This window comes from Neolamprologus multifasciatus, chromosome 18, assembly GCF_963576455.1.
Source record: "Neolamprologus multifasciatus chromosome 18, fNeoMul1.2, whole genome shotgun sequence".
NCBI lineage: Eukaryota > Metazoa > Chordata > Actinopteri > Cichliformes > Cichlidae > Neolamprologus > Neolamprologus multifasciatus.
In genome coordinates, this window is record NC_140456.1 from 630,451 (window position 1) to 644,807 (window position 14,357).

Consider the following 14,357-nt stretch of genomic DNA (forward strand, 5'->3'; position numbering starts at 1 on the left):
ACATTTTAAAGACTTATTACTTTTATCAAAGTTACAGTGACTCTCTGACATAGCGGGGTTTCTGCATTGTTGTGACTTTTGTGTCTTTCTCTACTTGATCTTGAATCTGCGTTCTTGTTTCCTCCCAGATCTTGACTGTCAGCTACAGCAAAGTTGTGAGAGAGGAGCTGCTCCTCGTCTCCTCCTGGTTCACTGTGCTCTCCTTCCTCAGCAGCAGTCACCATAAAGGTATCCGTCTCCTCCTTCAGTCCCAGCTGCTCTCCCTCCTGACTGCTGCACAGTTCCTCCTGTTCCTCTTTAATCTGTGGAGCTTCTGGTTCCTCCTGGTCCACACTGGAGCTCCTCTCCTGGTTCCAGAGCTGCTGCTCAGGGAGAACCTCCTCCTCCTCCTCTTCTTCCTTACAGACAGGCTGCTGTGGGATGTCTGGAGGACAGAAGGAGATAAGAAAAAGAAAAATGTGGTAGAAAATCATCTGAGTAAATATTACTAATAAAGTATAATAATAAAGGAGAATGGCCACAAATTCAGGCTGCGAGAGTGAATTGTCCCCCTCCAGAATAAAGCTCATCAACAGAGGGACATCAGCAGTAAGGGCAGAGCGAGGATGAACTACCAGCTGCTGTAGAAAGGCTGTAATAAATATCCTGCAATGAGCCGATAAATAACCTGTGAGGTCCCGATGGATCCTAATCTGTAAGATGAGGGTTAAAAACTGAGAAGCTGAATAATTCACTGAACTAAGCAAAAATAAGTTGCTGACAAATGTTACTAAATGGAAGCAGGTGCAACAAATCAAATCCAACCTTCTCCAGCATGTTTATAATGACATCACAGGGAACTTTTGATCTTCTCGATTCATCTCCATAATGTTCGTCATACCTGCTGTGATCCTTTGTTCATTACGTGCTGCCGGCTTTTGGGTGGCTCTCAGCACATTCTAGCTTTAGCTTTAACCACTTTGCCTTTGTTAGCTTCTTTTAAATGACCATAGGGTTTTTTATTAAGCCTGTTTTCATGGACATGCCCTAATAGCTGAACTTAGGGGAAGTTTGCATCTTCACTCACAGTGAAAAGCTTCCAAGCTAACAGCATGTTAGCGTGTGACAATTTGGCTAAACCACTGTCTATGGCCAACTGCAGCCCGCGGGAAATTTTTAATTGATTAATTTAATTTATAAATAGAATAGAATAAGGCTGCACTTCAACTTTTGCTTGAGTGTATTGCACTTCTTCGTTTTAACACCAGGGGGAGCTGCTGTTGATCAAGGCAGTTGCTCCAACAAAAAGGACAATCACAGAAGAAATTTACCCCCAAGTTACTAAACAGGTCAGAACCAAAGAAAGGTAGAAAGTGAGTGCAGAAAATTTCAGACACGGTGGGAGAGTGAATATTTCTTCAAAGAATTCAAGGGGACGTGTGTCTGTTTGATCTGCACTGAAACTGTGGCAGTTATGAAAGAGTATAATGTACGACGTCATTATGAAACCCAACATCAGGCCTATGCTTCCTACACTGGTGCTGAGCGAGAGCAGAAATTAACTCTCCTGCAGGGTCAGCAACAGTATTTATTTTGTGCTCGAAAGGTCCAGGAAAAGGCTCCAATAGCAGCTATGAGGTCGCCCAACTCATCGCGAGACATGGCGAGCCTTTTTCAGATGGCGACCTCATAAAACACACCTCGTTAAAGTCACCGAAATAATGTGGAAAAAGTGCAGGACTTCAACAACGTCAGTGTGTCCAGAAATCCAGTCGTGCGACGCATTGAAGACTCGTCAGCCAACATTAAACTGCAACCGTCTGATAAAGCTGTGCTTTTGATGTTTACTCCATCGCATGTGACGAGAGCACCGACGCCACAGACGCCGCACAGCTGCTATTTTTTTGCGGGGAGTGGACGAGAGCACGAGCGCTTTAAAAATATATCCCACAGTACCCGTGTGTTAATGTGCAGGTACACATGCTTCAAATATCAATAATGTGCATCGATTCTGTCACTACCCTGCTTTTGCACACCACTTTCTTATCTGTGTTTTCCTTGTTAACACACAGAGTACACACCGCTGTGCACAGCGCACGCACACGCAGTCAGCTGATCTCATCTGATGCAGATCTGCTCCTTCATCAAGTGACATTTGTCCGGATTTTTGCCACGAGTGGCGTCGGATCAGCACCGCGGCTGGATGTCCCGATTTACAAACCCAGCGCAGCTGATACTCACCAGAATAATTTACTAAAATGATGCACTCCAGTTATTAAGTTCAGTTCAGTCTGTTAATGTTGATAACGGTTTCAAACGAACGTTAATAGTTGTGTTGCTGAGCCTAATAACTTAAATAACAAGCTTGAAATGTACCCGTCCCATTTTCCCCTTTGTTGTTTTTTCTCTGTGCTGTAAATCTTCTAAGAAGAAATCTGAGGCTGTTGTGAGAATGAGCTACCAAAGCTGTTTCTGGATAAATCAATAAAGATCCATTTATGGAAAGATGGGATGGAGGCAGTTTTGTCTTTAATTATATTCAACAATATAACACATTTGACCACTTTTAAGTGATTTTTCTAACTTTAATACACTAAAGTTAAGGTTATATACCTCATTTCTAGTAACTGGCCCCTCCTATATTTTTATGTATGTGGCCCTCAGTGAAAAAAGTTTGGACATCCCTGGTTTAGGGCTGTTGATATAACGATATAAAAACATCGTTTCATTTTACGCTGTCGTTTGTTTCGTGTTGTCGCAAAATAAACTGTTTATGACAATATTTGTTCATGGTTCTGATGTCACTGTAGCGGCTTTATTAAAGTTCTCTCTTTCTCTTATATTTAATATAACCACACTACGGACGGACAAGCGCCTGTTTTTATGCGTTGTCGTTAGCAACAACGACGGTAACAGCATCGCGTGTCCGCTTGTTTATGTTCCACATAAACCTTTCACAATAAAGCTCAAGATCCTGTTGAGACTTTTCAAAATAAACAGAATCACGTGAAAGATGCAGATTATTTACAGAGAAGCAAAAAAGACGTCAGGTGCTAAAAAATAAAGCTTAGACTCAAACGTTAGAACAGGCTTTTCCCCGCAGCACGCCGTGTAATAAATACAAAGAAAACGGCGCCGATACAACTTATGTCTAAAAATGTATCGTTTCATGCATCGGTTAAAACACTCGACTCCAGCTACACGACGCGCAGCTGGAAACACTTCACGCAAGTCGAGCTGCCCGAGATTCACAGAATTCACAGAAAATGTTACATTTTTGTGATTTATATCGTTATCGGACGATAGATGTTTTATATCGGGATATGAGAGTTTGGTCATATCGCACAGACCTACTAATAAATTACTTTGTTATTGATACAGAGACGTCTGTCATTTTTTAAATTACATAATACCAGATGCTTCATATTACAGAGACGTTATTATGGACAAACTGTAAGATAATGTCCAGCATATCATCGGTTTCCTGTTTGTGGATCAATGTTGTACTTTCTGCAGGTTTAAGTATTGATGCGGTGGTTTAGTGTTGGTATAGATGCCCATTAAGTACTGTTGATTTTTAATTATGATTTTAGTGTTTCAATAGTAACCAAGTGAAAAGTGATGGAAAACCACCATCAGAGTTCAACAGTGATTCAATGTCAGACTCTAACGTTGTTCCAACAGAATTGCCTGATATTGATTTAACATCGTTTCCATGGATATTTGCTATCTGGGCCGTCATGTCCCCTCATGTAAAATGTTCTTCTTTAAACACAAAAGTAAGTAACAGCTGATTAACATTAAAATCTTTGAATTCAGAAGGAAACATTTTCTCCGGGAGCAGAAACAACATGCTGACACATTAATAGCTGACGGCTGCAGCATTGATCAAATTAGGTTTTTAATATTTGTTCAATTCTCTTCCAAACCCAGTCCAGTGTTGATTTTAGGGGCCTGCAAAAATGAAATAGCAGCGTTTTAACGTCTCACCTGCTTGTTTTTACTCAATAAGCAGCGTGAGATGTGCATACATGCATACTATTTTTATTAAGAGAGATTAAGCTTGTGTTTCCTTCATGAAGCTTATTAGACATGAAACAGATCAAGTGCTTAAAATACCTTTTTGATACCTTTTTTTTCCTTAAAGAAATCTACTACGTCACGTGTAGTTTCCATTGCAAATATTAATCACAGTTCAGCAGGGATGCAGTAAAAACTCTGTGTGATGTCATCAAGTACGCTGCTGTTCAGCTGTGGAATGATCGCGCTGTTTCTCGCATTCTCGGGAAGTCCGGACTCCCGTGTGACCTTACGAAGTCGGGACTGGCTGCACGAGTATTGAGAAACGGCCCATGAGTAAAATCCCTCCCTCAGAGGGACACTCACCTGTCCTGTGCAGCTTGATTTCGGGTTTCCAGGTGATATCCAGCAGTCTGCGCTGACGCTCCATCTCTTCCTCGTACTGCACAGGATCATTATGAACTTCAGGCTCCTCCTTCAGTCCCAGCTGCTCTCCCTCCTGACTGCTGCACAGTTCCTCCTCTTCCTCTTTAATCTGTGGAGCTTCTGGTTCCTCCACACTGGAGCTCCTCTCCTGGTCACAGAGCTGCTGCTCAGGGAGAACCTCCTCCTCCTCCTCCTCCTCCTCACAGACCTGCTGCTGTGGGACGTCTGGAGGACAGAAGAAAGAAGTCACAACCACAGAAACATTAACAGGACTTTACAGCATGACTGCGTCGCTCGTGTGTGAGAGTAAAGCCGTCCAATCAGCTGTAAGTCACTGATCTCAGATCTGCATTTATTCAGACAAACATCTGGAAGGTGAAGCCCCCTCAGCACAGCAGCAGCACCGCACTGCCACTACACTTCATAAATTCAATATCAGCTTTCACTGTGCGAGGCTGCACATTAAACTCTGTGTCACTTCTTTCAGTCGCGTCCGTGACTCTGAACAACAACATGGTTTGTTTTTCTCACAGGTGTGGAAATGTGACCACAGGAACCGTGCACGTGCTGTGGACGACTTTAGCTTTTATGTGACATCATCACAAAGGGCCCAGGCGACCGCTCTGACGTCACTGATGGAGAAATAAAAAGACTTATTGTTATGACGTTAACACTGAACTCTTTACAGCAGAAGAAGAAAGGAAATCAAGGAAAAACCTTTTCAGGCTGGATTACTGAGTTTAGAAGGTGCACCTGAACGCACCATCAAACACACGTTTCACCGCCAAACAAAAAGTTTTTCAAACGATTCACAGGATTGAGTGATGGATGCAGGTCAGAGAAAAGCTCAGATCAGGCTGATTTCAGCGCCTGCTGTTTGAATGGAGCGCAGTGCAGTCCTGTCCTCTGTTTGCTCTTTGTTAGCTCACATCTCCAAAAAGTCCTCACAATCAGAAACGTCCCGCAGAGCTGTGATCAGGATCCTCCCTCAGAGGGACACTCACCTGTCCTGTGCAGCTTGATTTCGGGTTTCCAGGTGATATCCAGCAGTCTGCGCTGACGGTCGATCTCTTCCTCGTACTGGACGATCGTTTTTTCAAACTCCAAGAATATTTGTTCAGCAGCAGCAGTTAGTCGCTCGTTGATAAACTCTCTCAGATACTGAACTGAAGGCATTGTTACTGACACAGCTGACATAAAACAACAACACACCCGGGTCAGCGGGTATTAGCGCCTTTCCTTTGTTTACTTCCGCCTGTGTCACGCGGTGAGGTTCCGGCAGAGCACGAGTTTAGTTCCTTTAGTTCCTCTTCAAAATCTCAGTTTGTTGCAGTAAATAAATAAAAGATTCTGAGCAGCGAGGCTGCCGTGAGAAGAGAAAACAGATCCATAAAGATCTCTGTGCAAGCTCTGTGTTTGGCTGTTTAACTTTCAACAGCAGCACGGAGCACAAACTCTGCAGGATCTCCTGCAGACACACGAGCTGTCGTCAGGATTTAACAGGAAACATGAGAACAAAAGCAGCTCCTCCTCCTCCTGACTGCAGAAACCTGTCTGACTCCAGCTGTGAACATCAGACCACTCACAGCTAACTCCCAGTGAACATCACTTCCAACATTTCTCCTCTGGAAACATGGAAAAACTGGCTGTGATTTGGATCTTTGCAGCTCTCGTAGGTACGTATGTTTCTGACAGGAACACCTGAAATTCAAAGACATGTTTACAGCGTTACAGATCCAGTTTGGACTTTCTTTGAGCTCGCTGTGTTTTTCCAATGATGGACATGTGACTGTGGAACAGAGCTGTAAATATAACATGTTGTTTCATCAGCAGGTAACAGCTTGGAAGATGATATCACTGCCAGCAGTGCTGAAGTGTTTTCATCAGAGGGCCGTACAGTTACTGTGTCCTGTAACTATTCAGTTCAAGCCCAGAATCTCCAGTGGTATCGACACGATCCTGGATCAGCTCCTCAGTTCCTTCTCCTCATCACTGATACGAGTGAGCTGAGTGTGGTGAGAGCAACCCCCCCAAACCCTCGACTGACTGCTGCACTGAACAAGGAGAGAAATCGAGTCAATCTGGAGATCTCCTCTGCTGCAGTGTCTGACTCTGCTGTGTACTACTGTGCTCTGCAGCCCACAGTGACAGGAAACAGCAAAACTCTGTACAAAAACCTTTGGAGCAAAGACAACAGAATACTCCACAACATCCACTAGAGGGAGCCACACACTGTTAAACCTCTGATTCTTGTGTCATTGGACTGATGACAAAGACAACAGAAACGTGACTATCCAGCTCTGAGCTGCAGTTTTAACAGTCTTCCACACCAGCTTATTATGTTTGTTTTTGTATGTTTTTTATTTTTAAAACATATTTTTTCCAAAATTTAAAACAAACACAAACCCCAAAACAAAGAAAAACAAACAACCATGCACTTCACAAAACACCACAGGTACCAAAAGCTACCAAAACATCAAACCTGCGTCCAATGGCCGCTGCACTTTAAACGGGAGGAGCTCAGACGTCAGAGAACATCCAAAAATGACAAGTTCAGGCTGTACAGGTTTCATATATGCCTCGAATACCAGTCAAACACTTTAGACCAAAAGCCTGTTAATGAGGGAGAAGAACAAAAGGAACAACGTACTGCCAGTCGACACCTGTCACACATGGGGGAGACAGAAGGATAAATGTTGTGCAGTCTTAGAATAGTGTAACCGCTGGAGGATTTTCATTGAATTCACTGGTGTCTGCTGTTTATAGAGCAGCAGTGGAGTTTAGACAGACACTTACTCCACATAGATTCAGGCACCTTCAACCCCGATTTATTCTCCCAAGCCTGCCTAATCCCAGCTGTATGCACCACAACAGAATTACCAAATAACTGTACAATTTTTGTGATATGATGTCTGGAATCAGGTCTTGAGTATTTTGTAGATGCCGTGTTCTGACGGTAGAGTTTAAGATCTTTAAACTTGGACTGGATGTAATGCCTGACCTGCAGATATCTATATAAATGTGAATGCAGCAGATTATATTTCCCTTTTAGTCGACCAAAAGAAGAAAATTTGTTGTCAACATACAAATCCTCAATAGACACTAAACCCTTTTCTCTCCAGTCATGATAAGTCTCATCTTGCCAAGGAGGCATAAAATCATGATGAAAACATCTGTACAGATGTGTCGGGCAGTTCCAAAAATCTTCTCCTCTGATTCAAGACTCTAATGGTTTGTTTTAATTAAAATATTAGCAGCTCAGTAGTAATGTCTGAAAATTGGCAGGCCCAGCCCTCCGTCTCTTTTGGATTTCTGCAAATGCACTTTAGAGATTCTGCCCTCTTGCCTTTCCAAATATCGGACGTTGGCAACTAATTCATGACCTTCCACGCGGTTCTGTAAGTCCGTCTGTACGGATAGCACCGACTGGAGCATCAAACTGTTCATCAGGTTTCTACAGGATGGATTCAGATATCGTCTTACATATTTCTGGCATATGTCCTACATTTCAATCTTGTCATCTGTGGTGACAACTTCAGGCTCAGCCACAGCCCTGCTAGCGCAGCTATCATTAGCACCAAGCTCGCTAACATTAGCGCTGCTAATGTATCTGTCGATGGTCTTATTCTCGCCCAGGTTCAAGGCTTTCTTCAGCAGTTTGAGATATGCAACGATTAAGCCAAAGGAACAAGTTGATTATTTAAGCTCCTGAATGGTTTTGTCTTGTGTTGTATGGAGAGCTCAAACCCACGCGTCTACGTCACACACATGTGCACTCGCCTTCCACACCAGCTTATTAATCTACCAAAGACCCAGACAGAGTTTTCATTCATTTTAAAGCCTGAAAGCTGTTTTATTTGTTATCATCTATCGTCCAGCTGGGCCTTACACAGAGTTTCCATTGATGGAGGGACTCGACCAAACTGGAGCAGGGCCAAGCGATGGTTTGGTGACTCACCCCCAGTCCCCAGTAGGGTGTGGTCCACGAGGGCTGTGTGGTCACCAGCCATTGGACCAGCCATTGAACCAGCCATTGAGAGTCACAGCACATAAATGTGTTGGAGCTGTGAGCTCCTACATGAAGAGCCAGGGGGCTAGGCTCCCCCCTCCTCTCCAGGATGGCTACTAGGCTGTGGCAGTGGGATCACCTCCTGTTCCACTCACTGAGAGCAGTTCATGTTCCAGGGCCATTGAATATGGCGTCGAGTTCTGGAGACACAGAGACACAGAAAGAAAACTGATGATGATAAACTCTGGACTCATTTTAAAATCCGTTTTGCTTCACAGAAACTCAGGAGGTTGTGAGTAGAGCAGGTCCACAGTTTGATCAAAGTAATGTTTGATTCATTCCCCAAGCAGTAAAAGCAGCTTAAAAATGATCCAACAACTAAAACTGGTCCATTCAGAAAAGAGCTGCTGTTAAAAAAGTGCTTCTGCTGGTGTTCTCGTGGTCAGCAAGCTAACGAATGAAGCTCTGCAATGTGAAAGTGTTATTCACAAGCACACAAAAGCTGCTCTCTAAAACCTTCAACACCAAACAGTGTGAACTTTCCATTTAAATGAAGCAAGAAGAACAGTTTTTAAGGATGACTGGGACATAAAGTTTACCAGGACAGCATATACAGCACTTATGAAAGAGGCAGCTTTCTTCTGGCAGTGCAGGAATAAACTGCAAGAAGTCTACACTGACCTTTCACCCTTCAGTAAAGGCTCAAACTTGTGTAGAACTATTGCACATTTCTGAGGAGGAAGAGGAAGTGAGAGAAGTGAAACTCAAAGAGGAGACAGAGGGCGACATCATCCAGTAGGCGGTGCTCTCCTTCTGCACTGTGTTCAACCATTGTGTCAATAATAAGTGCTGCTGTGAAGAGAACAATTCTCAGACTGAATGTTGAACATCAGCTAGTTTCTCCTGTTGATTTAAACCTTGTTGTACAGATGGAACATTGGCTGTGGATTATTCTTGCTGCTCTTTTCTTTGGTGAGATACAAACATCAACATGTTTCCTCTGCACACGACTCACAACAAGGACAGAAAGAGGAGATTTAATCATTTTACACTGTGGAACTTTTCAATAACTTCAATCATGTTTATTGATCCATCTCTTCCTCTGCATGTTCTGTTCTTCCTCAGAGTGTAAAGGAGAAGACAAAGTGATCCAGGAACAAGGAGATGTCATTGCTGCTGAAGGAGACACAGTTACACTTCACTGCAAATATGAAACATCTACTTATGCATATTTGTTCTGGTACAAACAAGAAGTAAATGACTTTCCAAAATATGTTTTACGACGTGATAAAACAGCCGGAGATAATGCTCAAGAATTCCCAAAGGACAGATTTGATGCTGAACTCAACCAGACATCAGTTCCTCTGAAGATCCAGAAGCTTCAGCTGTCAGACTCTGCTGTGTACTACTGTGCTCTGCAGCCCACAGTGACAGGAAACAGCAAAACTCTGTACAAAAACCTTTGGAGCAAAGACAACAGAATACTCCACAACATCCACTAGAGGGAGCCACACACTGTTAAACCTCTGATTCTTGTGTCATTGGACTGATGACAAAGACAACAGAGAAATGAAGCAGTAAAGATCAGAGACAGAGACAGAGCTGCTGTGGAAGCACAAAACTGTTTGATTGGCTGAGCTACTAAACTGGCCCCGCCCACTGAAGTTGAGCTCTGATGACATCAGATCAAAAGTTTGATCAAATTAATGTTTGATTGATTTTTTTTATTTGATTTGATTTGATTGATTAGCATTCAAATATCTCAATGAATACAGAACAAAGATCTACCACAAAGGAAGAAAGCACGAGACAAGGCTAATCAAAATCACGCCAACGCTTTTAACACAAGATCTTTTTGCATGCAGCTCCTGTACACAGGGCTCGAAGCAAAGAATAAAACAAAGCAAAACAAACAAACAAACAAACAAACAAACAAAAAACCTTCCACCTTAGATAAGTAACTACATCAAAGCAAAACAATCCAGAGTTTCAGTTTTATTATTTTTGCTCTTTTCATTCTTGATTTATATATTTTTCTAATATTTTTAAACATGTGTTTAAACAAGGAAAATGAACTCCACCTTTTTAAATCACCGTCATAACTATTCCACAGGGTAACTCCACTAACAGAAACACATCTCTGCTTCATATTTGTCCTTATCTTGTTTTTTGATTGATTCATTTATTACAGTATTTATAACTGTTGAATGATTGTGGCTGAGCTGGGTCCTTCGTTAAACTGTATGCTCTCGCCCTTTAGCGTTCTGGTCAACCGTTTGGTAGAGCACATTTTCAGGCCCTAACTGAGGCTTTCACTGAAATTGACCTACCTTGTTGAGTCTTTTCTACCAATTGGTTTTTCATCTGTAATGCCAAAAAAAGCCACCAGAAGGCGCTGTGAATGGAAACTGTGGGCTCTTCTTATACCTCTCCCAACCAGGAAGTCAGAAACAAAAAAACTTCCAACATATTTTGAGTGTTTTTGATGAAACTAAGGTAGGAAGATATCATTGTTTGATATATGATAGTGTTAGAGGACTTACTAAACAGATATATGTCACTTGACAGGATTAAAAAAGTGAAATTGAATGTTGAATTATTTTTGTAAAAAGTGGTGAACCAAACGGTTGATTTGTCCCTTTATGGTGCTAATGCTAACATAAAGTAATGTTATTAAAATTGATTATTTGCCATAAAATCAGACCACTAGACCCAGTTTGTTTATCCATTGCTGTTGATAAATCACATTAAGTGTTAGCACAGCAAAAATATGCTGAAATAATTTCCTCAGTAAGTTAGTTTTGTAACTTTCTGAGTTAATATTATTAAATATTGTAAAAATCAAGAATAACACGTGGAAATCACAAATATCACAACTGATTAGCTTTTAACCAAATTACAGTAGCTGGTAAATTAATATTACTAAGTTTTCAAAATTATATCTTCATTTTGAACAAGTGCTATATGGATGCTCAACAATTATATGGCTAAAAATCACATGGTCCTATGACATGATACTCATGATACCATCCACCTTCAACCACAGTGTGTTTGAGCTCATGGTTTCATATGAAGCCACAACAGCTGGCACTCTGCACCAGTATACTGCCAACAAACCAGATGAGTGGGGCTTTAAATTGTTCATCTGGCATCATCCACGACTTGCTGCTGTATCAGGGGGGTCTATGTTCTTCAATGCTCCCCTGAGTGAAAAGCAACAGAAGCTCCCTCTAAGGGGCCAAAGCTGTAAAAAACACTTTGCAAACCCATAAAAGAACCTCAGCTCTTCACAGGTTTCTGCTTGGTCCAGAACTTGCACAGCTCCTTGGGTGTCAGGTGCATTGGTACTGTATGACCAAACGGATGGCAGACAAAGACCTGATGACGAAGGGCCATGGGGCCTGTGATTACAGCTCTGATGAAGGTCTGATTGCAATGAAATGATTTGACAACAAATGTGTCAACCTCCTAAACAGGCCTGTGGGTTCATGCTTCTTTCATCGGTCAAACGGTGGAGCAAAGAGTCCAACGCAAGGATCACCATCCCATGCCCATCACTCATCCCTGTATATAATTAGCATTTGGGAGAAATCAAGCTTTGATGTGCTATTACACCTGTATAAGACAAGTTATACGTTACAAGTTAAGGAGATGGCATATCCCACTGTTCGGATACATCCTTGACTTGAATACCTGGTCTACATGAGGGACTGTGCCCTACTGGACCAGAAACCGATGGCTCTCAAAAGGTTTCCACCTGGCTGTGTCTGAACCACGTTAACAAGCCAGCATCTAGAGTTGGACGACCATGATCCAGCTCTTAAAGACCACAGAATCAATGCTACACCCTAAGACCCCAACAACCAAAACCACAAGCAGATGTGCTGATTTGCACTGTTTTTATTTTACTTTTGTAAAAACAAAACTGATTTTGCACAGTAGCATTCAATCAGAAGTGGCCTGAATGTGAGTGTTTTGTGCTGTAGCACATATTTCACATTTGCAGATGAAAAAACGATGTATTTTGTTGTTTGATATAATACTTTCCTTTGATGGAATGAAAACAGCAATGTTCACTGACATGCTGCTAGAAATAAACTGTATCCAATGGCCTGGATAGTTTTTGTTATTAATTTAATCATAATTTGGCCCTTTATTTGATTTTTTTTTCAACGGTATTATCTAATGTACTTGTGTTTGCATGACATTTCATACTTTTACCATAAGAATAGAATAGAGTAGAATAGAATAGAATTCAACTTTATTGTCATTGCACATGTCACAGGTACAAGGCAACAAAATGCAGTTTGCATCCATCCAGAAGTCCTTTAGCCATGATATAGATATATTACAATATATATTAGCAATAATATAGATATGTGAGTATATTACAGAAATGGGTCTATTATGGTATGTTATAATGTACATGGTATGAAGTATGTTATGAATATGCTATAACTGTAAGTATGAACAGGCTATGATAAGTGAGATATGTGGATAATTTCTACAGAGGCTATAAAGTGCTGGTGGTTGTGAGTGGTGGTTCAGTCCATGTTATTATTGTGTGTTTGAGGGTATAGTTGTCCATGTGTGTGTGTGTAGGTGGTTCTGTGTGTGTGTAGGTGGTTGTGGGTGTGTGTATGTTCAGTCCATGAGTTAACGAGTCAGATGTCAGGAGGCAGAGTTCAGCAGTCTGACAGCTGTGGGGAAGAAGCTGTTCCGGTACCTGGTGGTCTTAGTCCGGAGGCTCCTGTAGCGCCTCCCAGAGGGCAGGAGGGTGAAGAGTCCATGTGATGGGTGACTGGGGTCTTTGATGATTTTCCCAGCCCTTTTCAGACACCGCTTCCTGTAGATGTCCTTTATGGCAGGAAGTGGTGCTCCGGCGATGCGCTGGGCAGTTTTCACGACCCTCTGCAACGCCTTCCGGTCCGAGACAGAGCAGTTCCCGTACCAGACTGTTATACAGTTGGTCAGGATGCTCTCGATGGTGCAGCGATAGAAGTTCACCAGGATGTCTGAGGACAGGTGGTTCTTCCTCAGAGTCCTCGAGAAGAAGAGGCGCTGGTGAGCCTTCTTGACCAGCTTGGAGCAGCTGGCCATCCAGATGAGATCCTCGGAGATGTGGACTCCCAGGAACTTGAAGCTGCTCACACGCTCCACAGCCGTCCCCTTAATGTGGATGGGTGGATGTGGGTCAGCATTCCTCCTGTAGTCCACGATGAGCTCCTTGCTCTTCTCGGTGTTGAGCAGCAGGTTGTTTGTGTCGCACCACTCAGCCAGACGATCCACCTCCTCCCTAAAAACGGACATCTCAACCGTTTGGTAGAGATCAATATTTAAAAAACTACAGGATCTATTGAAAAAAAATGTATTGAAATGTATTCACTCAAATCAATAAGAAATGCAAACAAAAAAATGTTTCCATTGCTTTTTTCTTGGTGAGGACATCAAAGGGCTAGAACAGGGATCAGCAACTCCTGTCCTCAGTTTATTTTCGTTATGCAACATTTGTCCAAATAGGCTTTCCATGTCCTGGTTGGGGCCCCCGCTGAGCCTCGGGGGGCTCAGTAGCCCAGAGTGAGCAAACATGCACGCACTCGTGCCGCCTTTGGATACTGGACTACCTCACTGACCGACCACAGTATGTGAGAACTCAGGGCTGTGTGTCGGACAGGGTCGTCTGCAGTACGGGGGCCCAACTGGCTCCGTTCCTCTTCACCATCTACACTGCAGACTTCTCCCACAACTCCACCCAGTGCTTCCTGCAGAAGTTCTCTGATGACTCTGCAATAGTCGGCCTCATCACTGATGGGGACTACAGGGAGTACAGAGGACTGACTGGTTTTGTGGATTGGTGCCAGCAGAACTACCTCCAGATCAACACCAGTAAAACCAAGGAGCTGGTGGTAGACTTCCACAGGTA

The 14,357-nt window shown here is 42.7% G+C and overlaps 1 protein-coding gene across 1 annotated transcript; it reads right to left on the minus strand.

The window, feature by feature from the left end:
* LOC146496884 (uncharacterized) lies at positions 1-5,678 on the minus strand. Its single transcript, XM_085140952.1, has 3 exons — positions 5,430-5,678; positions 4,366-4,650; positions 1-424 (listed from the first exon to the last, which is right to left on the minus strand). The coding sequence occupies exons 1-3, from the start codon at positions 5,620-5,622 to the stop codon at positions 6-8; spliced, it is 897 nt and encodes a 298-aa protein (XP_084997078.1). The 5' UTR covers positions 5,623-5,678; the 3' UTR covers positions 1-5.
* Between the last annotated feature and the right edge of the window lie 8,679 nt (positions 5,679-14,357).

Excerpts from the sequence above, each read along its gene's own strand:
- LOC146496884 (XM_085140952.1), bottom strand. The coding sequence starts at position 5,622 with ATGTCAGCTGTGTCAGTAACAATGCCTTCAGTTCAGTATCTGAGAGAG. Across the intron at positions 4,651-5,429 it reads AATCAAGCTGCACAGGACAG|ACGTCCCACAGCAGCAGGTC; the intron begins GTGAGTGTCCCT and ends TCTGTCCTCCAG. Across the intron at positions 425-4,365 it reads AATCAAGCTGCACAGGACAG|ACATCCCACAGCAGCCTGTC; the intron begins GTGAGTGTCCCT and ends TCTGTCCTCCAG.